We start from the raw sequence: 27,309 nt of genomic DNA on the forward strand, positions 1-27,309 counted from the left end.
AAACAAATTTAAAATTACTTATCTTTTAAGATTGGATTCAAGGGCCTGATAACATGGAATATTATCTTTCTCCTTATAATGTTGAGTTTAAAACTTATGATGATGCTGAAAGTAGATGCCAATCAATGGGTTCCAATCTTGCTGTGTTGAATTCTGTTGCAAAATTCTTATTTATTGCAAATCTACAAGGTTAATAAGACTTTAATTTAAAATTTTGTTCAAAACTGTTATAAAATTAAAATTAATTAAAACTACAAAATAAATATTAGGCCATGAATTGTATAGTTAGCTTTTTCAAGCCAAAAAAAACAAAAATAATTTAAGTATTTTTAAAACTTTTAAATAAAATAAATTATTTGACTTAGGTTTTGAAACTTATTTTAGAAATGTAATAAAATTAGAATAATTTGACCTAAAATATAATATTTATAAAATACTTATAAAATAATTTAAACATTTTTTAAACACTTTAATAATAAAAGTTATGTTTATTTAAAAAAATGTTCACCTAAAACACTAACGCTTTTTTATAAGGTTAACACACAACAACACCAACATATAAATCTACTTAACTAAATAAAATCTATACAGTTGAAGGCACCTATTATGTCGGTATAAGAAGACGAGGTTATACAAATATCTTCGATTGGAACAACAACGGAGGCTTACTTCTTATTGGAGAATTTACCGTTGAAGATGTTTTCAGTGGAGATTGTGCTGCTATAAAACCATCCGAAGACAGATTTGTTATTTACGATTGTAACTTTTCTATTGAGTTTATCTGCGAACGACAAAGTAATTTTAAGTCAACTTTTTTACAATAAATTATTTATATTATAATTCAACAAACAATTTAAATAAGAATCATCTTTAGCAACTACGTCATCAACGACTACGTCATCAATCAATACGCCACCAACGACCACGTCATCAACGACTACATCAGCAAGAGCTTCAACAACCATAACGTCATCAAGTGCATCGACTACGACGTCATCAATTCCAAAACCGCCACCGCCTATTTTTACGTCATCGTCTACGTCATCAACGACACGTTTATCTACGTTATCCTCCGAGAGAAATCTTATACTATCTACTACGTCATCAACCCCTAGTTCTTCGTCATCACCGACGATCGTTGTTGAGCCGATGACGTCATCAAAGTCGAACAAAGTAACTACTTCGTCACCACTTCCAATTGTTTCGTCATCAGAATCAGCGCAAATGACGTCATCGAATCTTCCGCTTTACATCGGCGTTGGAGTCGGAGGATTTGTTTTTCTTCTTCTTTTGATTGTTTTAATCTTTTTCTGCATTAAAAGGTAAACGTGACGTCATTCAAGTAAAACCCAAATAAATTTAATTTAAATTTTTTTATTAGAAAAAGAAAAAATTCACCTGACTCAGAAATCAAACCTGAGGTCTCTCGGACAGAAACTGAAACTACGGATACAAATACTTCTGGTTTGTTTTTCAATACTTTGAATTATTGGCAATCTTTTTTAATATAAAAACAAAAAGTTTAAATTAGTACAAAAATTGTATCAAACACAAATTTAAAATTGTGATACATTTTATAATAAAACTACATGTGCTAATTTTTACATTATTTTTTTGTATATATCTTTATACTTAATGTGGGTAGGTCGACTTCACAACCTCGGCATTGAAGATCATTAGTTACCTTGACCCAGTCTCGAGTTGCCTTTAGCAGTTTGGGATATTATAAATTATAAATGCCCGATAATTAGGCTGCTGATTAAGTGCTGGCTTAGCAGGAGTTCATACCGTTTATACCACCTTACTTAAGGGCGCTACAGCATAAGAGCAGTGGGGATCAAACTGAAAACCTTATGTAGTGTAACAGCAACTTTGTGTATTTCATAGCTTCTATATTACTTTATAGATAACTTATTATTATCATTTCAATTAATTTTAAATAAACATTATTAGAAAGACAAACGCAATCATTCAATCACTATTCTGAAGCACCAATCAACAACTATCGAAACGAGGATAAACGGAACTACCCTACTCCCACTCCAATTCGTCCCAGACCTACTCAGCGCAAAATCATTCACTACAGCCGCTCATCCGAAGACAGTTTCGATCGAGAAGATGACGTCACTCAACAATATGACGTCACAAACTATGGTGGAAATTACGCCGACTATGATTCAGCGGCTTATGACCAAACCAGCTATAACAACTATTACAGGTAATAATATTAACAACGTCTTTGCCAACAAGTAGGCAGCCATCTTGCTACATACAGTTGAAAATTTGTTGTCATAATCTATATAATATACCATACTGCTAAAACACTTGTTACACCACATGAGGTCGTGGGTTTAATTCCCACTGCTTTCATGCTGTAGCGCCTTAAGTAAGGCACTATAAACAGTATGAAATTCTGCTAAGCCAGCACTTAATCAGCAGCATAAATACCGGGCAATTTTAATCTATAATATCCCAAACTGCCAAAGGCAACTCGAGACTGGGTCGGAGTAACTGATGTTACTCTATGTTTAAGTCACGCATTCGACTTTCCCACATCGAGGATAAAGATTTATACAATAAAAAAAATTATCAATTACTATATCTTAAATTTAAATTATTATGTATTCTTCAAGCATGTTTATTATAAAAAAAGTTGTATATTTTTTGTTTAATTTTATATATTTACATATTTATGTAACATAAAAGCTTTAAATATTGAATATTAAATTTTTTATCTAATAATTAATTTTTTTTTGTAATTATGTAATTTTATTGCTACGTATGTTTAAATACACTATTGTCAGGTATTAACTATAACAATTTAAAATAATCTTTTTTATTTGAGTGTAAAATATTTATTTATAATTTTTAGCTGCTTTTTTCTAAGCATTGTCCAAAAAAAATTTTAATTATTCGAATATTGTTTTACTGTATTATTTATGTTGATTTTTTGGAATTAAAATGTGAATATAAAAATAACATTGTTAAAAAGTTGATATAATTAAGAAGTTATTAATTAAAAACATTTTTTTTAAATGATTTTACAGTAATTTGAATTATAAAAAAGGTAGTCAACTTTTTTAACGTGGCTCTATTACGATGACATTACTTAATATATGACGTCACAATATTAGTTAGGCATAGGCATGTTTTTATCCTCTACAGGGTAGGGCGTTTGTGAAGCAGCACCGTATCCAGTCATAGCCTGAGTTTGTGCTGTTACGCCTTGCTGTTGTAGCTCATTGTAACTCGGTGGTGCATTAGATACTGGAGCTGCGTACTAAACATAAAATACAATAAACATTTAAACATAAAATACAATAAAAACTTAAGACTAAACATAAAAAAAATTTAAAAATTTTAAGTTTTTTATTAATAAAAAATGTGTAGATTTTTTTTTAAAAGTATGTTGGTGATAATCACTAAAAAAAAATTTTTTTTATTAACATTTTTTCTGTATATATCTTTATCCTCGATGTGAGAAGGTCAAATGACTTAAACAAAGAGTAACATCAGTTACTCCAACCCAGTCTCGAGTTGTCTTTGGCAGTTTGGAATAATATATAACCAAAATTAAATTGTTGTTATACTTATATTACTTTAAACTAAAATACTTTTAAAAAAATAAATGAAATATTAATTTAAAAGTAAATATACAAGTTTCTTAAAAGTATGTTTTTCATTATTCAAAAACAAAAATTAATGTAATTTATAAAATATGTTAAAAACGTACTAAAACTTAACCCAACGTTTAGTGTTTATTCTAAAATTGTTTATTTTTAATATAGTTGTTGCTAATAATCAGAAAAAATATAATTATTTCATTTATAGTTAAGATTAGATTTAATTTATCCTTAATCAAATTTTTTACTAAAAAATGAATAAAATATAATTTAAAAAAAAATATAATAATTTTTATTTGTTACTATTTTTATACAGAAATTAAAAATGAATTTAAATTTTTAAAATATGTTCTAAAAACGTAACTAATTTTAGCGTAGGCCTAGGCACCCAATATATAAATGTTTATTTAATGAGATATCATAAAGCATATTTAACATAATAATATTACGTTAGAAATCAAATATTAGCTTAACCGTTCGTTGTATACTTCCAAATATTGCGCTATTTATATTATGGCGCGTTTGTTAAGTTAAAAATTAAAACAAAACTCAGAAATATGTTAAACATTAATTTGAGTTCAATAAATATATTTGTTTTAAAGTTGCAATTTAAAACAAACTTACATTTTTAATGTTGTTTTACTTTATTCAAAAAAGTTTATACTTTTAATATTGTCAAAGTCAGATTAGAACAATTTATAATTTTAATATTGTTTAAGTTAATTTATTTAAAACAATTTATATATAACATAATGTCCAAGTTATTTAAAACAATTTGTATATTAATTAATCCCCTTTTTGTTTAAAAAACAATTTATATTATTAATGTTGTCCTAGTTATTAAAAAAACATATTTTTAATAATGCCCAAATTTACGCAGTTTTCTTATTTTAGCAAATATTTCTATTCTTAAAATTATAATCTTTTTAAAACCTACCGGTTGTTGTGACAGAACAACGTTCGTTGTTCTTCTAGTATTCATCTCAACTTCCTCTTCGTCATTTCCTTTCATAAAGCATTTTTTACAAAGCGCTGCAGTGGCCCCCACTATTATTAAAAACATGACAATCCCAAACCAGAAATCTAAAACCAAATCAAATTTTTTTACCAAAAAAATTTTAACATATAAAAACTATAAACTTAAATCAAATATTTTTTCGCTACTTAAATTAGAACAAAAATTTTTAGAAAATAGTAATTCTAAATTATTTAAAAAAAATAGTAATAGTAATTCTAAACATTTAGAAAATAGTAATTCTAAACATTTAGAAAATAGTAATTCTAAATTATTTTTTTTTTAGTGTTTAAATTAAATCAGAAATTTTAACATTTTTAAAAAATTAATAAACTTGTTAAACCAATACATATAAGTTTTATAAGCATAAATAAATAAATATAAGTATATTACTTCTATTATTTTCGTCCGCATTTATTCAGTATTTAATAAGGACTAAAATTAAACCTAAACTGTTAAACTTAAATATAAATACTTACACCATAGCGCCCATATTTGAGAGTAATAACAACATGATGTATAAAAACCATTTTGCATGTTGCAACAATACCCAATAGTGCTGTAGGGATCTAAATAAAAAGTACATAAAATTTAGAAAAAAATGTTTAATGACTTGAGTTCTTAGATTCAATATTATAAGAAGAAAACAGGCTTTTTAGTCTTTAAAGAATTATTGGTAGTATAACATATATTTAATGACATCTTTTAAACAATGTATAGCAAAGTTATATTAAAATATATCTAAGCTTTGTTAAAAATTGAATGTATTTTGTCAAACTATGATATAAATTTAATAAAGAGTTTTTAAACATTCGTAAAACTCCCTAAGTTTTAAAGGTATTATGTTTAATTTTATTGGAATAATACAATAAATGTGGGCACAATATCAACGTGTATTAGAATAACATAAACTAGCTTTAATTTAAAAAATCTTTGTTTTTTTTTAAATTTAATTTATATATACTTACTTGTACAAACTAATAATTGCCCGTCTGGTTGAAGACAGCTATCCAGTGCCTATAAAAATATAAATAATTACTTTAAACAAATTTTGTTTCCTACGATTATTTTTATATTACACAAAAACTAATTAAATATATATTTTTTTGTCCTCGATGTGGTCGAATGTGCGACTTAAACATAAAGTAACATCAGTTACTCCGACCTAGTCTCGAGTTGCCTGTGGCAGTTTGGGATATTATAAATTATAATTGCCCAATAATTATACTGCTGATTAAGTGCTGGCTCAGCAGGAGTTTATACCGTTTATAGCGCCTTACTCAAGGGCGCTACAGCATGAGATCAGTGGGGATTGAACCCACGACCGCATGTGTGATAAGAGATATATTTACTAATTTACTTTAAATACAAAAAAGGTAGATAAACAACTTGCACGCAGAGAATCTTTTTAAAACTTTAATAAAAAATATTTAAATAAAATCCACTCACCACTGCATATTCAATAAACGAATAAAACAAAAATAAAGTCGCTATAATGCTTAAACTTTTCGCCATTTTTTAACACTAAGTTTACAGTTATTATTAATTATATCAAAATTTCACTAAAAAATAAAAAAAATTAAAATAACTCATTTTGTACTAAATTCTATTAAAGAATACACTAAGTATAACGTTATACTCAATCTTGTATTTTAAAATTTTAGCTTATTTTTATAAAGTAATACTTCTACTCTAAATTAGCCTATAAAATTTTTAAAATATGATTTATAATAAATATAAAAGCCTTATGTTACATTACCCATATATCCAGTACTTTTAATTATTAACTTGTGCCTAAATAAATAAAGTTGTTTGTAATTCTGTCATTCATCTTAAGTAAATCCTTTATTAGCTAAGCCTACATATATCATGTGATAAAATATTTAACAACGTAATAGTTATACAAACACTAAACGATAGTGGGTTAGATATTAAAATTTTTCTCAATAATTAGTTAAAATTTTACATAATTAATTTAACAATTTATTACTAACAACTTTTTAAAACTTAAAAAAGCAAAAATTAAAACATGGATTGTCATAACTTTTTTTCATTATTTTACATCATATTTACATATTTAATATTATAAATTTTACATATTTAATAATATAAATTATCAAAAAAAAGTTAAGACAGTATTTTGAAGTTATAAAAACTGATTTCAATAAAAAGCATTAAAAAAAGAAATTTAATCAACAAGCAACTATTTAATATGACGTCATAAAGCAAACCAATGTTACAACATTAATGACATTACTATTACAACGTTATGTACTTAACTTGGGCTTGGATTTTTTTAATATTTGCCAATCTGTTACAAGTGTATTTCTCAGATGACGTCATTTAGCGTGACGTCAATAAAAATTGAAATATTTTTTTAGATTAAGTTTGCCCTGTAAACATAAAAAATTAGTAAAAATGTAGCTCATATCACTAATAATAATTAATAAAATTGTTATTTTACGTCCAAATAAATAAACTCATTTTCTAAAGATGTTAACCTTTTTTAAATAAAATAAATTGTAATAGCAAGTCAACTGTTTGTTTGAATTTTATTCTTATTGTTTACAAATACGTTGTTAGTTTAAAAACATGTAGTGTCAAAATAATGATATCATATTGGAAAGTACACTTGTAACTAATTTATGAAAAAAACATACTTTTACTAAATGTGATATTAAAAACGGTTAAACGTTTTTAAAATTAAACATTAAACCTATTTCAAACTACTTTAAAACCAACGCGAAATAAACCATGGCTTTTGAATGTAAGCTTTGCAAATCAATTAGTTAAAAAAGACACCGGTTGGTAAAACTTCCGTAAACATTTAACTTGTGAATCGAATCTCAGGTTTCGCGATAACTCTACGACAGAACAATACTAACTACGTTTAAGTGACGCCAAGTTGTATAGAATAGAAATAGTTTAACGAAAAGTTACATCATACTTTTAAAGTATAGTACCAATGTTAAATTTAGAGTGTAAATATTTTAAAACTTAGGTTAAGAATTTAGACTAAAAGTGGCTTTAGTTGGATATTTACGCTTGTGATAACTTTTTTAAAATATAATTTACATGTTTTATAGCAGTTAGTAACGGTAAATGTGGGATTTAGCAGTTTGTATCATTTTAATAAAAAATTTGAATCATGCGCATACAACACACATACGCAACTTTAAGTTCAGAAAATCAAAATACAAATATGATTTTATTATTTAAAACTGAACGAGTTTTTATTATTTAAAATAAGTCAACAAAATTATATTGTTTTTTTAAAGAAAATGGAGCTTCCTTTTTTAAACAACACAGAATCTGCATCTGAAGATACAGGTCGAGGTATTTTGTTTGTGTGTATTAAATTTTTACTTCTTTAAAAAATTAAGAACAAAATATGTAAAAGTGTAAAAATATACAAATTACTAACATGCCTGTGTTTCGACTACATTCATTAACTTTGTTTTCCAAAATGTAAATTATTTTTGCATTTATACTATTTGTGATATTTTTCTTGAAGGATCCTTAATCAGGCATTGTAGAGTACTAAATATTTATTGTATGATACCATGTAGGCTATTAAAAATTAAATTATTAAAGCAAATTATATAAGTAAAGTCCAATTTATAATTTAAAAAAAAATAACCTAAAATTAACAGGAGATTTAAATACTTAGGTCGTATGTTAAACGACAATGCAACAGGAGTTGACCACCTAGAAACATCTGTTTATGCTAAAGCCATAGCTGAACAAATACGTATTACATCTCCGCCATTATCTTTCGGAATCTTTGCTAATTGGGGTGCAGGAAAAACGTTTCTTCTCAACCAAATTATAAGTAAGAGTGAAATAAGTTGAATTATTTTGTAGTAGTAAACATAATTGCCAACGTAGATTTATGGTGGCAAATTTATTGTTGATAATTTCAGGCATACTTCGAAGTCAGCGTGTTGAAACTAACAACCGTTCCACAAAATGGCATTTGTTAGCAATTGTAGTTGTATTGATTTTAATTCTACTGGCGGCGGTTGCTGTAATTTTAATTATAAACCCATTGTATTTTGGTATAGCCGACAGCCATACAAATGTAAGAGTTGTAGCCAGTTCTGTGTTGGTTTTTTTATTTGTTATTTCAGCCGCGTGTCTTTGTTACCCGTTTGGAATGACAAAGAAAGGGCTTTCAAGATTTAAAATTGTTTTTTATGCTATGTTCACAAAGTTACCAATTATTCAACTTGAAAAGAATAATGAGAATGACGATGATGGAATATTAGAAAACGACAGCAAAATAAGGTGAACCATGGTTTAAAAAAGTCATTTAATTTTAATGGGTAAAAATGTAACAATAACGTATTTATATTTAACATTATATGTTGAAGGTTGTCGTTATTTATTAAGGTACATTTTTGTTAACTTCAACGCTTGGAAATATGCTGGAAGTGATAACTTGTGGGCTGGGATCGTACTTGCACTTGTTGAAGCTGTGGAAAGAGAATTTAGTTCGATTACAACTCGATTGTTTAGGGGAATTTCATTACAAAAGGTCGCGAAGCCAAGTTGTAATTCCGTTATCCGTGTTCGCATTAACTCTATTAAAGATAAGGTAATCAAGATAGCAGAGGAATATGGTAAAGTAATTGAATGTAAGTTGTTAAATAAAGAAGAACCAGGAAAGTTGTGGTCAATTACATATCTTAACGATTCACAAGCTGCTGATGCACTTCAAAAATTTAGAAATGCTGACATACACGCGGAACTATTTAAAAATTCAAAAAATAAAACGAAAAAACAAAACTTTTCCTCTCATTTCGTAAAATACGCGCAAAAACATTGCGGCGTTCCCGACTTGTACTTAGTAATATGTTTTGTATTTCTTATCATAACCTTACCTATAGTCGTTGTTGTTTTTATCCAATTGCTGATACAAGAAGATCTGGTAAGATATTTTTTCGTTTATTCTTAATTTTTGTTTGATTAGTGTGAATTATAAAAGATTTTTGTTTTATTTAATATTTTGTAAACACAGGTACCTCAGATCGGCCTCACTTACACCAGAGTTGTTGTGTGGTTACCCCCTATAGTTGTCATCGTGTATATTGTTGGAAATTGCTTTTTAGTGTTGTATAAGTCTCAAGCAAACCGTTTGCGGTCGCTGTTAAGTGGGGTGAAAAATAATATGGCCAACGAATTAGGATTTATGCACCAAGTTAAAAATGAGGTGAATTGGTATTTTCTTTCATTACTTAAAGATTGATTCATTTTTTAAACCACGTTTCTCATTTAAACTTTTGTATATTGCGATCCTAGTTAATTATCTTTCGTACTTTACGATCCTAAGGTTTTATGAAAACTGTTAAATACAAGTGATCCATTTTTTTTATTATTAACGCTTACAATTGATATGTAGGTTGAATATATCACCGATCTTATCCACACAGTGGAGTTTGTTTACAACATCAAATACAAAGTTATTATAACTATAGATGATCTTGACCGTATCGCATTGCCAAAAGTAATTTTTGTTGTAATTTATAGAACGACTAAGATTTGTCTTTAATTCGATTTTCCTTATTCATCTGCTATATTTATTTATTTTTGTTCTGTAAGTGATTTTTTACTATCTTGTCCTTAGATTCGTCTTGTTTTTGAAGCTGTACATATTTTACTGAGCGATCGTTCCTCTCCGTTTGTTTGTTTAATTGCTGTGGATTCTAGAATTGCTGTGCAAAGCTTAAAAGATGAAGCCATGCCAAACATAAGCGAACATGTTTACCTTAAGAAAATTATTAATATTCCCTTTAGCCTGCCGGTAAATTTGTTATCAAATATTGTTTAAAACTATTTTTAACAGAACGTTTTAACCTGGTAAAATATCTAATAGTTTGTTTGTGAATATGTAATCTATTATTACTTTTACTTATTACAGATAACAACACCGGATATAACCAATTACATCAATGCTCTTGCTGAAAAAACAAGTACCTCAGGTTTGTTAAACAGAATCTCTTTTACCTTATGTTATAAAGTTTTGTATATATTCTGTGACCCCAATCCCTTCTCGGATAACTAGTTAATACAATTATATTGATACCATCAACCAGAATCGAGAATTGCGCCCGATTTCAATGTAACAACAAAAGAAGAAGATTTTAAGAAGATTTTAAAAGAGTTTTTGTCTTATTGCAGGTTAACAAATAGCTTTAATCATAGTAATATCTTTAGAAGAAATATTAGTTTTTTAAACATACAATTATTTAAATTTATATATTTATGTTTAAGTACATTAATGTCAAATATCCACTGCTTTACCTATCTTTTGGCAGAAAGAGTTTTTGCGATAAACAAATGGGAAAATATCTTGAAGAAAACCCAAGAAATATAAAACAAATTTATAACATGATTATTCTTACAGCTTTAGTTGTTGGGTGTTGTAGGGAAAAGGTTAGCTTTAACTACTAATCTATACAATATTTGCAACACTTATTTCATTAGGTTTATGCCTATTCAAATTTGTGTATTGTTTTTAAAAGAATTATGAGTTTTCTTTTCAGAAGAATTTTGAGTTTTGTTTTTAAAAGGAAAAACATGAAAATGAAATGCGAAGAATGGCAAACAGGTCAAATCCGACCGACGCCGAAACTGCTGGACCTAGTATCACTCCTACAGTTCCGGTATCAAAGCAGCATGTACTGGGTGGGTTTTAAATCAAATGCTTTACATCAAAAAAATATGAATGTATTAGATAATGGCATGACTAATTATGTTGTAAACGGGTTATAAATATTAAGTATTGCCTAATGAATACTGTTTGTTATCAGGATAAATTGTAAAGCGACTTTAAAAAATGCATTTCTTGACATTATTTCAACTGTTTTGCTAAAAACATTATCTTCAGATAAAAGTCTTGCTCAGAAGATTGTCAAGTGGGTGGTAATGACCAGCCAGTGGCCTTATCGAAGCAGTTACATTCTTCGAGCAATTGAACTTTTACCCGACGCAGTTGAGGATGAAGATGATTTGTTTTCGATATACAACGGGTAAGATATTATCTGCAGTGTAGACCACATGACCACATAAATTGAATTTAAAAATCCTTTTTTTAATATTTGAAAATTTACGAATTTATCGATAATATTTTTTTCTATAATGTAAACCTTATACAGTTATGACATTTTTATGCAGGATTGTTGCCGAAGAGAGAATGCACAAATTTAACATGCCGGATGAAGATGTTTTAAATATGGATTTTCATGCAAACATATTTCAAGACTTTGTCAAGAATCAATCTCTTACCAAAGGTGATGTCAAGTCACTATTAAAATACACAATTAATTTAGATCTAAGATTAAGACATGCAGTCCGACACCATTTTAACGATCAACAGTACGACCTATCAGCAGTTAGGTCACAATTTAGGAATGTATAGATATGTGTATTAAAGCTGTTTTATATAGACGGTTTAAGATATTTAAAAATTTTAATATGGTATTCTATGCACGATTCAAGACTTTTTGACACACAAACTCTTTACCAAGGGCAATTTAAAATCTTTAAAGTCATATGTTAGCGATATTTTTATACTCAAAATTTGATAAAGTTGGTGTCACTAAACACAAAAATGATCTTAACTTTAAATAATTTCACCTACTTTTTAAGTTATACAACTCTAAAAATAAATTTAAAAAAACTTGGTACTTTCTACGTCACACAAAAATATATGATAACCTTGTTTTTTATGTTAATCATTTTCCAGTATTTTAAAAAATTAAATTAAAAGTACCACAGACATTTTTTAAAGGTCTAAAAGCCATTTTGTGATTTATTGTCAATTTTTAAATTTCTAACATGTGACTTGTAATAATTTTAAACAATCCATTAATTTGAATCTAAGATTATAACATTAAGTTTTAGTTTGCTAAAAAATGTTTTTTTGTAGATTCTGTTTTTTTTTGTAGATTCATATATTTCACTGTTGTGTTTTGTGTTTAATATTGTTTGGTTGTAAAAGGTAGCTTATACTCTTTTCTGTAGTGATCATTATTTCTAATCAGATAATATTATTGATAATTACTGTACTAAAAATTTGAAAAATAAAACAGAAGTTTTACCAATCTTTTATATACATTTGTCTAATATTGATTTGATATGGCCACTGGCCAGTCAACAAAACCCACCTGGCAACGTTTTTAGCAAGCATTTTATCTGCAAACAATTTTTTAAGCTAAATTATTGAAATGTTTACAATAAATAAAACAATTCTTCGCAAAATACTTACCCATTACATGCTTATTTAATTCAGGTTTGGTAGTTATACTAGTACTAGGATCAGTAGACTGAGGTTGCCTAAACTTCGGGTTGTCAGAAGTTGATGGGTTTTCCTTTTTAGAATTTTCCTTGAAAACAACCGTATACATTCGTTACTTTAACTTGTGATAAAATTATTTGGTATAAAAATTTTTAAATTAAAATTTACATGTTCCTGGCAGCATTTGATAACTAATGCTGTAAGAGTAATCACGTTAAAAATTCGTTTAATATTTCTCGGGTTTTCTTCGAGATAATTTATCATTAATTCGGCCGATAAATGATTTCTGTTAAGAATATATTTTTAATAAAGCAAAGTTGCAAAATCGATTAAATTTATTTCAATTTACTATAGGCATTTACTAAATTTTTGGTGTAGTAGTAAGAACCTTTGGCTTTAAATTGTGAGGTCAATGGTTCCATGCAGTAAGGTTTACTAAAACTAAACATACAACTGACCAGCCCAAAACCAATCAGCAGTTCAATTATCATGCAATATGCTTAAAATGGTTCAAAACTAAAAACTTGGACATTTTTAGGCAGGGTCAAAAAAATAAATGATAGTCCATGTTTTGGTCGCAATGTCGATCTAACTTATTGAAAATAAATATGTACGATTGTTTACCTGCATTCTGACAGGAATTCGTTCAACTCATTTGTTTGTTTGTTTTTTTGTTCATCACTACCCACAGTTGAGTTACAACACTTACAATTTGAAAAACAACGCTTACAAAAATTTCCTGGTCTATCACAGATATCGCTGGTATCATGGGGTTTAACAGAATTTGTAGAAGGTCGATCTAAAAAAAAATAAATTTAGATAGTCCCTAATTGCTATAAATTCAGTTAAAAAAATTGAAAAGTCCATTTAAACTTACTTGTACCCTTTACTTCGTCAATAAGCCCAACGATGTAATTATTTTTATTTAATTCAGTTATCTAAACATGAAACAATAAAGCTTGTTAGTAAATTAAGTACAAATAAAATACTTTTTCTTTGTATATAACCTTATCTTCGACGTAGAAAGTTTCTCTTACACCTTTCAAAAAATCGTAATTTACGAGGCCACTTACCTGTGGCAAACAAAAAGGATTATTGATAATTTTCTTCAAGTATTCGTGTCCGCTTATTTGAGTTACATATTTGTTTTCCTTGCTGGGTTGTTCCAAGCTTTGCACAGCAATTCTGGAATCCACAACAATTAAACAAACAAACGGAGAAAAGCGGTCGCTTAGCAACACATCTACAGCCTCCAAAACAAGACGAATCTTCAAAATCAGTATTTTTTAATTAAAAAATTTTGTAAAAAAATACTGGTTATTATTTTTTAATTTTAAAATATATGAAAACTTACCCTTGGTAATGGAATACGGTCAAGATCATCTTTTGTAATAATAACTTTGTAATTGATGTCTTTTAGAAACTCCACGGTGTGAATAAGATCTGTGATATATCCAATCTAAATACAAATGCAGTTAAGTCTGTGTATATTTTAGACTTGTAACAACGACATAAAAGTAAATAAATGTATTTGCCTACCATGCAAGATTACAATAACGGTTAGTTAAGTAAGATTAGATATATATTGTTTACCTCCTTTTTAACTTGATGCATAAAACCTAATTCGTTGGCCATATTACCCTCTACACAGCGTAGTAGCGACCTCAGGCGAGTAGTTTAAGAGTTATACACGATATAAGAATACCTCACAAGAAAGACCGACTAAAATAAACAAACCAAAAATATTAATATATCTTAAAATTGCAATTATATGATAATAATTTATGATAAATGGACATTTCTACAACTAAAATCACAAGAAAAACAATTGCCACAGATAATAAAGCAATTAATAATACTGAGAAGAAAAGCCAAGTGCCCAGTATTTTAATTTTTGTGTTTTTTAAGTTTTTCTGTAAAATACTATCATTTTTTGCCAATGACGTTGCTTTAGGTTACTAACAGTTGTTTTTCATTTAAAAGTTACAAACAAACATATCGCGTATTACTTTAAAATGATGAAGATTAATCGTCCTGCTTTCATGAATGTCACTTTGCAAATTTACATAAGATAAATCTAAGGTCTAAGTTTGTTTTTCAAGTAGGAGCTATACAAACAACACATTTTATAACTGTTTTTGATTTTTGTACCGATAACAGAATTTTAAATTACAAAGTTAAACTTTGTCTAACTAAACAAACACCTATCAGTCTTATATTTTTTAAGTTATAATAAAGAAGTGTAAGGTAAAAAATTTGCAAACATTGCAGTTAATATATTAGAAGAAAATGTTAAAATTTGACATTTGAATAGTGTTATTTTATATGTGCTAATAAAATTGTACTCAGGTTTTGATAATTTACGTTAAGATTGTTTTGTTGGTAACAATAAAATTGTTTAGAATATCTCATAGTAGTATTGTACATTATGGAGGATAAAATAGAAATAGAAAAAACAGAAATTAACAATGACAACAAAGAAGAGAAAAATTTCAAAAGTTTGTTTTAAAACCTTTTTATTAAATATTTGTTTATAAATTTAAATATTTGTACTGATATAAAAAAAAAATTTAAATATTAAAAAAAAATGTTTTTTATTAAGTTTGTAATTTAGAATTAAAATAATAGTTGATATTTTCGAAAAAAATTTATTAATTTTATTTTTATCAAAATCTTTTAGTTTTTTTATTTTTAGATCGTATTTTAAACGACAATGCAACGGGAACTGACCACCTGGGAACCTTTGTTTACGCTGAAGCAATAGCTGAACAAATACATTGTGCTAGTACACCATTAACCATTGGAATCTTTGCTAGTTGGGGTGCAGGCAAAACGTTTTTTATCAACCAGATTCTTGGTAAGTTTTATGCAATTATTATTTGTGAATACTTTACATAAAATCATAAATATTTTGATATTCACACAATATCTTAAATAAATAAACTTTAAGATTTGATAAATAAAATTTTAAATGTAATACAAAAATGTAAAAATAGCCTAAAAATGTTTTGTCATTTCAAGTCTTTTGGCAAAAAATGATGTTATTTTTCAGAAAAACTTAAAAAACATGACAAAAAAGACAGAAAAAAAGTTACAAAAAAGGACACTTGGGCTCTCATTCCAGGACTCTTGATTTTTTTAATGTTTGTGGCAATTGTTCTTCTTTTGATTCTAATTATAGAACCGTCCATTTATCATATAACTGACCATCATACAATTGCAATTTTAAGATATTTTATTAGTTTTGGCTTGTTTGTTTTGGTCGGTCTCTTTTCTTTGTGTCTTTGTAATCGTGTTAAATTGAAAAAGAACGGGTTTGCATATTTCCGGGCTGTACTTTATGCCCAATTTACTAAGCTTCCTATTCTTAATTTTAACAACAGCAGTGATAACAAAATTGAGACAATTTCAGAACCTGACTACCCCAAAATAAGGTATTTTACAAAATTTATTACTTAAAAATTAAAAATTAAAATGTTGTAATACAAAGATTAAACAATTTAAAAAATTAGCAAACTTTTAACACATCTGTAAAGCTGTAATATATTTGGCTGTTATAATTATTTTATTTTAGATACATTTTCGTTAACTTCAACGCTTGGAAATATGCTGGAAGTGATAACTTGTGGGCTGGGATCGTACTCGCACTTGTTGAAGCTGTGGAAAGAGAATTTAGTTCAATAACAGCTCGATGTTTTAGAGCATGTGATTTAGAGAAGGTTTTGAACCCGACTACACTCGATGAAAATGTTCAAACAAATAAAGCAAAAAAACGGTGTTTTATGGCTTATGTATGGTCGCAATATGGGAAGAAATATTTTTGCGTTCCAGTTATCTACCTAATGGCAATTTTTGGTTTCTTGATTATAGCTTTTTTTGCTACACTTTATTTCGTTGCTCCAGATGTAAGTAATTTTTAAACAAATTGTTTATTCTTTTAAGTTACTATTGATTATTCGATTTAATGTATTTTAAGTTTAATATTATTTAATTTTTAAAAACAGATACCCAAAGAATATCATGTTTTAGTTGTATCCATTGCTTTTTTACCCATTGGTTTTTCGTTTGTTTATACAATCGTGAGGTATTCTTATATCGTTTATAACTCCCAAACTACTCGCTTGAGGTCGCTACTACGTGGTGTAGAGGGTAATATGGCCAACGAATTAGGTTTCATGCATCAAGTTAAAAAGGAGGTAAACAATATATATCTAATCTTGCTTAACTAACCGTTATTGTAATCTTGCAAAGTTGGCAAATACATTTATTTACTTTTATGTCGTTGTTACAAGTCTAAAATATATACAGACTTAACTGCATTTGTATTTAGATTGGATATATCACAGATCTTATTCACACCGTGGAGTTTCTAAAAGACATCAATTACAAAGTTATTATTACAATAGATGATCTTGATCGTATTCCATTACCAAGGGTAAGTTTTCATATATTTTAAAATTAAAAAATTATTATTTTTTTACAAAATTTTTTAATTAAAAAATACTGATTTTTAAGATTCGTCTTGTTTTGGAGGCTGTAAATGTGTTGCTAAGCGACCGCTTTTCTCCGTTTGTTTGTTTAATTGCTGTGGATTCCAGAATTGCTGTGCAAAGCTTGGAACAACCCAGCAAGGAAAACAAATATGTAACTCAAATAAGCGGACACGAATACTTGAAGAAAATTATCAATATTCCTTTTTGTTTGCCACAGGTAAGTAGCCTCGTAAATTACGAGTTTTTGAAAGGTGTAAGAGAACCCTGTACGTCGAAGATAAGGTTATATACAAAGAAAAAGTATTTTATTTGTACTTAATTTACTAACAAGCATTATTGTTTCATGTTTAGATAACTGAATTAAGTAAAAATAATTACATCGTTGGGCTTATTGACGAAGTAAAGGGTACAAGTAAGTTTAAAAGGACTTTTTAACTTAACTAAATTTATAGCAATTAGGGACTATTTAAATTTAATTTTTTTAGATCGACCTTCTACAAATTCTGTTAAATCCCATGATACCAGCGATATCTGTGATAGACTAGGAAATTTTTGTAAGCGTTGTTTTTCAAATTGTAAGTGTTGTAACTCAACTGTGGGTAGTGATGAACAAAAAAACAAACAAACAAATGAGTTAAACGATTTTCTGTCAGAATGCAGGTAAACAATCGTACATATTTATTTTTAATAAGTTAAGTCGATATTGCGACCCAAACATGGATTATCATTTATTTTTTTGACCCTGCCTAAAAATGTCCAAGTTTTTAGTTTTGAACCGTTTTAAGCATATTGAATGATAATTCAACTGCTGATTGGTTTTGGGCTGGTCAGTTGTATGTTCAGTTTTAGTAAACCTTACTGCATGAAACCATTGACCTCACAATTTAAAGCCAAAGGTTTTAACTACTACACCGAAAATTTAGTAAATGCCTATAGTAAATTGAAATAAATTTAATCGATTTTGCAACTTTGCTTTATTAAAAATATATTCTTAACAGAAATCATTTATCGGCCGAATTAATGATAAATTATCTCGAAGAAAACCCGAGAAATATTAAACGAATTTTTAACGTGATTACTCTTACAGCGTTAGTTATCAAATGCTGCCAGGAACATGTAAGTTTTAATTTAAAAGTTTTTATACCAAATAATTTTATCACAAGTTAAAGTAACGAATGTATACGGTTGTTTTCAAGGAAAATTCTAAAAAGGAAAATCCATCAACTTCTGACAACCCGACCTTTAGGCAACCTCAGTCTACTGATCCTAGTACTAGTATAACTACCACACCTGAATTAAATAAGCGTGTAATGGGTAAGTATTTTGCGAAGGATTGTTTTAATTATTGTAAACATTTCAATAATTTAGCTAAAAAAATTGTTTGCAGATAAAATGCTTGCTAAAAACGTTGCCAGGTGGGTTCTATTGACCGACCAATGGCCATATCAAAGTAGCTACATTTTGCAAGCCATTGATTTAAACAAAAATGAGCCTGAAAATAGAAATTTGCTTGACATATATCGCAAGTAAGTTATTTTTATATTCGATGTAGGATTTTTATCATAACAGTCAAGATACTACAAAAAAATAAATATATATTTTTTATTTAAGTTTAATTATTTCGGTATCAAATAATGTACTTTTTTTAAAGGCATGTAAAGCCTGACATTGACCAAAAAAGCGAGGTGATTTTAAACTTGGATAGCGATCCTGATAAGCTTGAAAAGTTTTTGAAAGATCAACCTCTAACCAAAAGTGATGTTCTAACACTGCTTAAATACACAATCAATTTAGACCAGAGGTTAAGACATACCGTTGCCCAACATCGTCGTATTAATGGTAATTAAAAAAAAAGTATAAAATCTAAACTGAAATGCTTTTTAAACATCTAATAAATAAACTGTTTACTTGTCAAAATTTAAACTTAAATTTAAAAAAATTAATTTTGTTATTATACTTTATTATTTTATTAAATCCATGCTCTTAATTTACAGGTTTAACTTAATTCAAAATAGTTTGTAACATCACGCTTAATGACGTCATCTGAGAAATACACATTTAACAAACTGAAGTTGAGTGAGTCCATATTGTAATAATAGTAATGTAATTAATGTCGTAACATTGGTTTGCTTTATGATGTCATATTAAATAGATGCTTGTTAATCAAACTTTTATTTTTCATGCTAACTGAAGACATTAGTTTAAATAATTGCACGTTTAAGGCCCGTTCCCGGGGCGTACGCAACGCAACCCGTTCACACGGCGTACACAATAATGCCCTTCACACGACGTACGCAACGTAACGTAGTGTAAGATTTCGCAACCATTTAGAATGAACAGAGTCGTTCACACGTACGAAAGTTTGCGAAAGTAACGTAAGATTTCGTTAAGTTTTGTAGCTGAAGCGAAATTTACGCAAAATTTCGTGAGCGGTAAACTTTATTAGATATTTTCTATAAAAATTTTTAAAAGAAATTCCTAGAACTCGTAAAGTTACGCAGCGCAACGCAACGTTGCAGGTCGTGTGAACAGGCCTTTATTGTTATATTTATGACAATCATGTTTTAATTTTTGTTTTTTTAAGTTTTAAAAACTTAAAAGTTGTTAAAATAATTTTGTAAATATTTTAATAAATTATTGAAAAAATTCGTAATATCTGTATCAATATCGTTTAGTCCTTTAGTATGACTGTTAAATATTTCATCACATGATATATGTTGGTTTAGCTAACAAAGTATTTACTTAAGGCGATTGACAGAATTACAAACAACTTTATTTAGAAACAAGTTTATAATTACAAGTACTGGGTATATAGGTTATTGCTGCAATATACAAAATGAATTTTACACAACATGTTAGTATTATTCGTAATTATGGGCGCTTTGGTGTAAGTATTAATTAAGTGTAACAATTTTAATTAAACGCATTTTTTTAAAATAAGAATTAAAATGTGAACAAAAATGGCAATATCATACTTATATAAAATTATATATTAAAGATAATACTACTTCACCATTTATACAAATAAATTAAGTTATAGTTTTTGAGTTTGGGTCAAAATTATAAATTAATTTATTTCTAAATACGTTAATTAGTTAAGGCACATACCAATTACTTGCAAAAGACACCCAAGCAATTTAGGTCTAATTTATTTGCAAAAAAATAATCCCAAAAAAAAAAATATTACCAAAAAATATTAAGTCAAAATTATGTCAATTTTACGTAAAATCCAATAGGCAACAGTAGAACAAAATTCAATAGGCAACAGTAGAACAAAATTCAATAGGCAACAGTAGAACATTTGTTTTTAAAATTATACTTTATTTTTTAGAAAATCTCAATAACAAAGGCTAAGCAACAACTCATAAGCTAAACATTAAGCGTAAGCAAACGAATCAGCAATGCAAGAAGTTATACAAACTAGCAAAACTAATTAATAAAAAAATTCGCAAAACGATGTTTTTTTTAAACATTTTTTTTTTTTTTTTCTTTTTTTATAGTGATATTATATTAATACTTATAGTAATGTAATCGCTAAACGACAAGCCAGCTAAATATGCTAAAACAAACAAAATTGCAAAGAAAAAACATAAGATTTCAGCAAAAGTTATTAAAAAAAATGAAAACTATAATTTTTTTAAAATTATTTAACATGAAACACAACTCAAAAGCTTTTGAAAAGCATTACCTGATTCTTAAATTATATAAAGCAACTTTATTATTTCACTCTAATATATTAAAATCCTATAAGGATATTTAATAGTTACTGCTGTTCTTGATAAGCTAACTAAAAAAAGTAAATAATCCATAAAAGCAAAGTATTACATAAACAACTTCTATTGAAAAGCCAGTAAAAATAATAACATTCTTATTACTTTAACCTGAATATTGTTTTAAGGTATTGCCTTACAAAATATGCATTTGTACACTCCCATTTTTGTAACATGACGTCATTCGTTGTGACGTCATTGTCTAGGTAAGTTTTGCTCTGTAAACAACAAAGTGGCGGTTAATAAAATTCAAATTTTAAAATTTTACAAAATAATAACAATATTAACATGTGTTAGCGATAAAACATAAAATGCAACGTTAGGATCGTTTTGAAGATTTTTATTTTTGTTATTAAATATTTTTTATTTACCATCAATACGACGATGTTGGGCAACTGTATGTCTTAATCTCTGATCCAAATTAATTGTGTATTTCATTATGGACTTAACATCATCTGTGGTTAAGGACCTGTGTTTTATAAACTGTTCAAATTTATCTGGATCGCCGTCCAAAGTTAAGACATCTTCTCTTTTTAGGTCAATTTTAGGTTTAACATGTCTATAAAAAAGAGTAATCAAATAATTAATAATAAAAATATAATAAACATTATTATTTTATGGTATCAACATTATTGTTAAGTCAAAATTGAGCTTTATCTTTTTTTAAATTTTTAGCTTAACGTTAAACAAAAATAAAAATTTTAATATAGTTTTACAAAAATAGTTTATTGGGTTTTACTTTTCATGAGCAACAAAAAATAATTTTTGTATATATTTTTATCCTCGATGTGAAAAGGTCAACTTCACGACCTAAACATTGAATAACATTAGATACCCCGACCCAGTCTTGAGTTGATTTTGGCAGTTAGGGATATTATAGATTATAATTGCCCAGTTATTAAACTGCTGATGCCTTTATGTCCTAAATGACATACCAAAAGATAGGCTTTTGTTTGTCCATTTGCATAAAAGAATAAATAAATCCCGACAATTGAACTAAAAAAAGTTGACAATAAAAACTTACGTGTTATAGATGTTAAAAAGATTGTTTGCTTTATCAGGTAATATTTCAAAACTTTCTATAACTTCAAGAATGTAACTGCTTCGATAAGGCCATTGATCAGTTAATATCACCCAAGTCACTATTTTTTCAGCAAAATATTTATCTGTTAATTAAGTTAATAGTTAGTTAGTTAGTTAACGAACGTATACTATAATAAGTATAGTCATGTGCAAAAAATTTAATGCTTTATTTGTTTATTTTTTTTTTTGACCGGCGCCAGTTTACATGTCAAACGATGCAAAAGTAAGTTTTAACTATTTTTTAATCGGTATTATTTTTTTGTAAATATATATTTTTAAATATATAAGATTTTTAACAAATTAAAAATGGTGCCAGTTTTGTTTACCTTGCGCAAAAAATTAAAAAAAAAATCACAAAAGCAAATTTTTACTCTAGAATCACATCTATTAAATTACAATAAACCGAAAAATGTAATATCACGGATAAAAAAATAACATAAATTAATAAATAACCCATAAAATCTTGGCCAGAAGATTCACGATCTGTGGAGAGTAATTTTTTAGCTGTTCTACGCAGTTCATTTTCACGTTTTTTCTGTATAATAACTCAAATGTTAAAGTTTAGCTTAAATTATTTAAACAAGACAGGTGTGCTTACATTTTTTTGACACTTTCCGACGACTAAAACTGTAAGAGTTATCATGTTAAAAATGCGTTTAATATTCCTCGGATTTGCATCAAAAAAAACTGCTAAATACCCAATCGAAAAAGTTTTCCTGTGAAAAAAATTTAAAAAATTAGTAAATGAACAAAACTAATTGGCAACAATAAAGCCTAGATATCAAAGTTTATATATGAGTTTTAAAGTTTTTTGCGTTACATAAAATATTTTTTTACCGGCAATGAAGCATAAAATCCTTTAAAGTGCAATTATTTTTGTCTTCGTTTGACATGTGTTCTGCAAAAAAATATTTTTTTTAAGCCTTTAAAGCAATATAATTTACCCTAAATCATTAGTTTCAACAAAAATGTCAACTTAAGCATTTGCAACTAATGAAAATTTGATGTAAAAATTTACATGTACAGTTTAGACTAAATTACATATAATGCCATGGGTGCCAATCCAGAAACATCTTAAGCAAAAATAACTTTTTTACTTGTTTTTAAATTAAGGTATTTAGTTTGAAGCAAACGCATTTAACAAACCTATTTTAGTTGTTTTTTCAGTAAGAGCATCAATGTAATTATTTTTATCTGGTGTAGTTATCTGTAGTAAAAAAAAACGGATTATTAAATACATAACTCACAATTATTTAATCTGGTTATATTTGGAGGAAAATTGCATGCTGTAATTTTATAAATAATATCAGAAAACAAAATTAAAACTTGTTATATTCCTTTGTCACCAGAAAAATATTTTTTGAAACTAACCTGTGGCAAGCAAAATGGAATATTTATAATTTTCTTTAGGAATTCGTGTCCGCTCAATTTTAGTACTTGTTCATTATCTTGGTCAGGTGGTTCTAAACTACGTTCAGCAATTCTAGAATCTACCGCAATTAAACAAATAAATGGAGAAGAACGATCGCTCAGCAAAATATTCACAGCTTCCAAAACAAGACGAATCTTAAAAAAAGTATTTTAAAATAAAGCATTGTGCAGAAAAAAGAATTTAACCGACAAATTGAATAGTAACAAAACACAAAAAGTTCCTTTTAGTGACAAAAAACTTACCCTAGGCAATGGAATACGGTCAAGATCATCTATTGTAATAATAACTTTGTATTTGACATTACTAACAAATTCGACTGTGTGAATAAGGTCTGTGATATACTTGACCTATATACAAACTTTAGGAGTTAATATAGGCTTATAAGTTTTGTCTCTAAAAATATTTAAACAATTTAGTTTTAAACTTATTTACAATAGTTAATATTCAGTACTTTTTTGGATGAGTAAACGAATTTTGTATATTACCTCTTTTTCAACTTTATGCATAAAACCCAGTTTGTTTGCTAGATTAGCTTCGGAGCCATTTAGCAACGACCACAATCGGTTTGCTTGAGAGGTACACAGGTAATAAACAAATTTTCCAATAACATAAAAGGCAAAGCAAAGAGCTGACAACCACGGAATGGATTGGACATAATTAAAACCGATTTCTGAAACCTGTTTTTAAAAATAAACAAAATTATAATTTTGTCTACTAAAATAACGAAAAAAGATTACTTACTTTAGATAAGGGTATAAAATTTTGAATATAGCCCAGCAACATAAGTAAAACCAGTATCAAAAATATCAAATACAAATCAGGAATGCAGCAATGTTTTCTGGCATAATTCCAATAATGAGAACAAAAACTTTGCTTCTCCTTATTAAATTTTGTTGCGGAATTTTCATTAGGTCTACCTAACTCAGCTTCTATTGACACCTCCTTTAACTTATAAAGAGCAGAAGCAGCTTGTAAGTCATTAGAGTATGTTACAGACCACCATAATTTTGACTCTTTTTCAGTTAATTCACAAATTTCACCAAACTCTTCCATTATCTTGCGTACTTCATTTTCTAGCCTGTTTATTTTAACGTTAATAACAGAGTTACGGCTCGGTTTCTCTACCGTCTCTAAGTCAATTGCTCTAAATAAACGAACTGTAGTTAAACCAAATTCTTTTTCCACAGCTTCAGCAAGTGCAAGTACGATCCCAGCCCACAAGTTATCACTTCCAGCATATTTCCAAGCGTTGAAGTTAACAAAAATGTATCTAAAAATAAAGAATAAATTTGTATTTATAAATTATAGTTTCTTTAACTAAAGTTACCATTCAGATATTAAAAGTTTTAGGCCTAAATATTTTTAAAAAGACTTTTCAGTAGAATTTAAATAAGATAAAAAAGATAAACTGGACAAGTACAAATTTAATTATCTAATACATATATTTTCCCTTTTACATCAAAGTAAATCAAATTATATTTTAATAAACTTTTTTAATAACCTTAAGTCCAAGTTGTCTTCAAAATTTAAATCATCTGGTCTAACATATTCAGGTTGGAGGATTGGTAATTTAGTAAATTGAGCATAAAATACAACCTTGAATATTGAAAGCCAGTTCCTTATAATGTTAAAAAAGAAAAAAAGAAACAGAGCTAAAGGTGAGAATAGAAAAAACAAAACAGAAGCGACTTCAATATAGGATTGACTGTTTGCAACTACATAGTTGACAATAAACCCAAATGGAGACAGTTTTCCATTTAAAGCTAAAATAACCAACAAGGTAGTTATCAAAATTAAAAATACAACGTTTGCGAAACAAGACCTGGTAAAGCCAAAACAACCAGATTTTTCATTTTTTTTGAGATTTTTCAATTTTTTTTTTTTAATTTTGATTTGTTTTTGAAGTTTTCCTGTAATTAATAAAATCATTGATTAACTAACAAATAATAAACATTAGCATTTTACCCACAACTCTAATTTCATAAATTCAATTAACAAATTTGTAAATAGAGTAAAACTGCATTGTGTATCTGTGTATCAAAATTCTAAAGAAAAGCAATCAAACTTATAAAATAAAGGCAATTTTACTTATAATTTGGTTAATAAGAAACGTTTTTCCTGCACCCCAACTAGCAAAAATACCGAAAGTCAATGGTGTATTTGTTATTTCTGTTTGTTCAGCTATAGCATCGGCATATACAGAAGTTCCTAAATAATCAATTCCTGTTGCAGTGTCGCTTAGAATACGACCTAAAGGTATAATTATAAAACATATAATATAACTTTAATATCTTTAAATAATACACTATAGAAAACTTTAGCTACATAAGTTGTAAAACACTTACAATACATTGTCAACCATTTTTAAATAAAGAATATCAAGAAATTACATAGGTAAACAAAATAAACTTTTAATTCCTACCACTAAATTGTTGATCCATTTCAAATTTTGTAACTTGTTATGTATTCAAAATTGCATATACTTAATATTTATAAACTTTAACTTATAAAAATATATAACGTTATAGCTTGATAAATACAGTAATATAGTTGAACTCTATATTAAACTCTTTCCTCGCCTTAGTTTGATAGTATTTACACTACTTGACAAATCGAATTTCTGATCGATCTTTCTAGAAAAGTCTAGGCTGATAAGTCAAGCATAAAACTTTCTGTAACTCTATACTGGCATATCTATTACTACCTTTGTCATACCCCAATGCACTTTGTTGTCTCTGTTCTTTTTATTTTAAACCATGTTAAACTTTATATTTAACCTATAAAATTAAACATTCTTTACCTTACCAATTAATTTGCACAAATTACTTAAAGACAGTGTTTTTATATTTCAGACAGTGTATACTTCAGACAAAAAGACAGTGTTTTTTATACTTCTTTTAAAATTCAAATTATTTAGTTATTGAAGCAAATTCTTAACATTCCCTTTGGTTAAAGCTTATGTATATCAAGTGTAACAGTTTACAATATTATTTTTATTGGCGAATCTACAAACATGTCATAAATTTTAATTGCTTTGTTGCAAACATTAAACTTATATGCTAACAACAATGTTTTTAATTTATTACAACAGCTGTTAAAAATGTTAAATAGCCTACAACATTATCCATTAAATCTAGATGCTGTCAAAATATTCCTTATCAATAAAAATCGAGCCCTTAAACTTATCTGTACACATCCATATACACATTTAACAATACAAATAAATGATTTTATGTCTTCATCTATCTATACCTAAGGTTTTTAACATAACACAATATCAAGTCATTTTAGTTAAATGGGAAAAGTTATGAAAGACTATTTTGAGTAACAGATTTTAAGTTATTTGTTTAGTAATAGAAAGAGGGGTTTCATTGTTGTTAAATTTGTGGTTTCATTGTTGTTAAAAAAAAGAGAGGTTTCATTGTTGTTAAATTTGTTTTGGGCAATATTTAACCCAAAAAAGTTATTTGCAATACAGTTTTAACATACCGTGTAAATGATAAGTAAGTAGTAAAATAAATTTAAAAAAAAACATAACTGTATGTAATAAATAAATATCAAAATTTACAACATTTACAAATAGCTCTACTGACA

General features: G+C 27.5%; 3 protein-coding genes across 6 annotated transcripts; 2 read left to right on the top strand and 1 right to left on the bottom strand.

Annotated features, from left to right (window-relative positions):
• Nucleotides 1–7,547: 7,547 nt before the first annotated feature.
• On the top strand, nucleotides 7,548–12,500 carry LOC145753803 (kinase D-interacting substrate of 220 kDa B-like). 3 transcript variants are annotated; one of them, XM_082570253.1, is made up of 13 exons: nucleotides 7,548–7,974; nucleotides 8,309–8,470; nucleotides 8,562–8,925; nucleotides 9,031–9,568; nucleotides 9,659–9,850; nucleotides 10,040–10,144; nucleotides 10,265–10,441; nucleotides 10,559–10,619; nucleotides 10,734–10,818; nucleotides 10,956–11,073; nucleotides 11,211–11,325; nucleotides 11,528–11,669; nucleotides 11,815–12,500. In XM_082570253.1, the coding sequence occupies exons 1-13, from the start codon at nucleotides 7,920–7,922 to the stop codon at nucleotides 12,056–12,058; spliced, it is 2,358 nt and encodes a 785-aa protein (XP_082426379.1). In that variant the 5' UTR covers nucleotides 7,548–7,919; the 3' UTR covers nucleotides 12,059–12,500. The 3 variants fall into 3 exon arrangements, 2 of the variants coding, with proteins under 2 accessions (XP_082426379.1, XP_082426386.1); XM_082570260.1 differs by having other exon boundaries at nucleotides 7,548–7,968; XR_014283855.1 differs by lacking the exons at nucleotides 11,528–11,669; nucleotides 11,815–12,500 and having other exon boundaries at nucleotides 10,734–11,073; nucleotides 11,184–11,316.
• Nucleotides 12,501–15,365: 2,865 nt separating this feature from the next.
• On the top strand, nucleotides 15,366–19,435 carry LOC145763958 (NTPase KAP family P-loop domain-containing protein 1-like). Its single transcript, XM_082575513.1, has 14 exons — nucleotides 15,366–15,435; nucleotides 15,633–15,794; nucleotides 16,119–16,371; nucleotides 16,512–16,656; nucleotides 16,942–17,133; nucleotides 17,268–17,372; nucleotides 17,453–17,647; nucleotides 17,782–17,842; nucleotides 17,916–18,090; nucleotides 18,429–18,546; nucleotides 18,627–18,744; nucleotides 18,818–18,956; nucleotides 19,082–19,269; nucleotides 19,425–19,435. Exons 1-14 carry the CDS (start codon nucleotides 15,366–15,368, stop codon nucleotides 19,433–19,435), a joined length of 1,932 nt encoding a protein of 643 aa, XP_082431639.1.
• A 1,128-nt stretch (nucleotides 19,436–20,563) lies between these two features.
• Nucleotides 20,564–26,297, bottom strand: LOC145752066 (NTPase KAP family P-loop domain-containing protein 1-like). 2 transcript variants are annotated; one of them, XM_082568268.1, is made up of 14 exons: nucleotides 26,138–26,297; nucleotides 25,804–25,965; nucleotides 25,217–25,625; nucleotides 24,457–24,985; nucleotides 24,201–24,392; nucleotides 23,958–24,062; nucleotides 23,655–23,849; nucleotides 23,430–23,490; nucleotides 23,121–23,181; nucleotides 22,882–22,999; nucleotides 22,737–22,818; nucleotides 22,225–22,366; nucleotides 21,572–21,759; nucleotides 20,564–21,418 (listed from the first exon to the last, which is right to left on the bottom strand). In XM_082568268.1, exons 1-14 carry the CDS (start codon nucleotides 26,154–26,156, stop codon nucleotides 21,396–21,398), a joined length of 2,286 nt encoding a protein of 761 aa, XP_082424394.1. In that variant the 5' UTR covers nucleotides 26,157–26,297; the 3' UTR covers nucleotides 20,564–21,395. The 2 variants fall into 2 exon arrangements, 1 of the variants encoding a protein (XP_082424394.1); XR_014283769.1 differs by lacking the exons at nucleotides 20,564–21,418; nucleotides 22,737–22,818 and having other exon boundaries at nucleotides 21,618–21,759.
• Nucleotides 26,298–27,309: the final 1,012 nt, after the last annotated feature.

The sequence above is a fragment of the Corella eumyota genome, chromosome 1, assembly GCF_963082875.1.
Source record: "Corella eumyota chromosome 1, kaCorEumy4.1, whole genome shotgun sequence".
Classification (NCBI taxonomy): Eukaryota; Metazoa; Chordata; class Ascidiacea; order Phlebobranchia; family Corellidae; genus Corella; species Corella eumyota.

Excerpts from the sequence above, each read along its gene's own strand:
- LOC145753803 (XM_082570253.1), top strand. The coding sequence starts at position 7,920 with ATGGAGCTTCCTTTTTTAAACAACACAGAATCTGCATCTGAAGATACA. Across the intron at positions 8,471-8,561 it reads TCTTCTCAACCAAATTATAA|GCATACTTCGAAGTCAGCGT; the intron begins GTAAGAGTGAAA and ends TGATAATTTCAG. Across the intron at positions 9,569-9,658 it reads TGCTGATACAAGAAGATCTG|GTACCTCAGATCGGCCTCAC; the intron begins GTAAGATATTTT and ends TTGTAAACACAG.
- LOC145763958 (XM_082575513.1), top strand. The coding sequence starts at position 15,366 with ATGGAGGATAAAATAGAAATAGAAAAAACAGAAATTAACAATGACAAC. Across the intron at positions 15,436-15,632 it reads AGAAGAGAAAAATTTCAAAA|ATCGTATTTTAAACGACAAT; the intron begins GTTTGTTTTAAA and ends TTTTATTTTTAG. Across the intron at positions 18,745-18,817 it reads ATTAAATAAGCGTGTAATGG|ATAAAATGCTTGCTAAAAAC; the intron begins GTAAGTATTTTG and ends AATTGTTTGCAG.
- LOC145752066 (XM_082568268.1), bottom strand. Across the intron at positions 24,393-24,456 it reads ATTTTATACCCTTATCTAAA|GTTTCAGAAATCGGTTTTAA; the intron begins GTAAGTAATCTT and ends TTTTAAAAACAG. Across the intron at positions 21,760-22,224 it reads CTTTTTAACATCTATAACAC|ACATGTTAAACCTAAAATTG; the intron begins GTAAGTTTTTAT and ends TCTTTTTTATAG.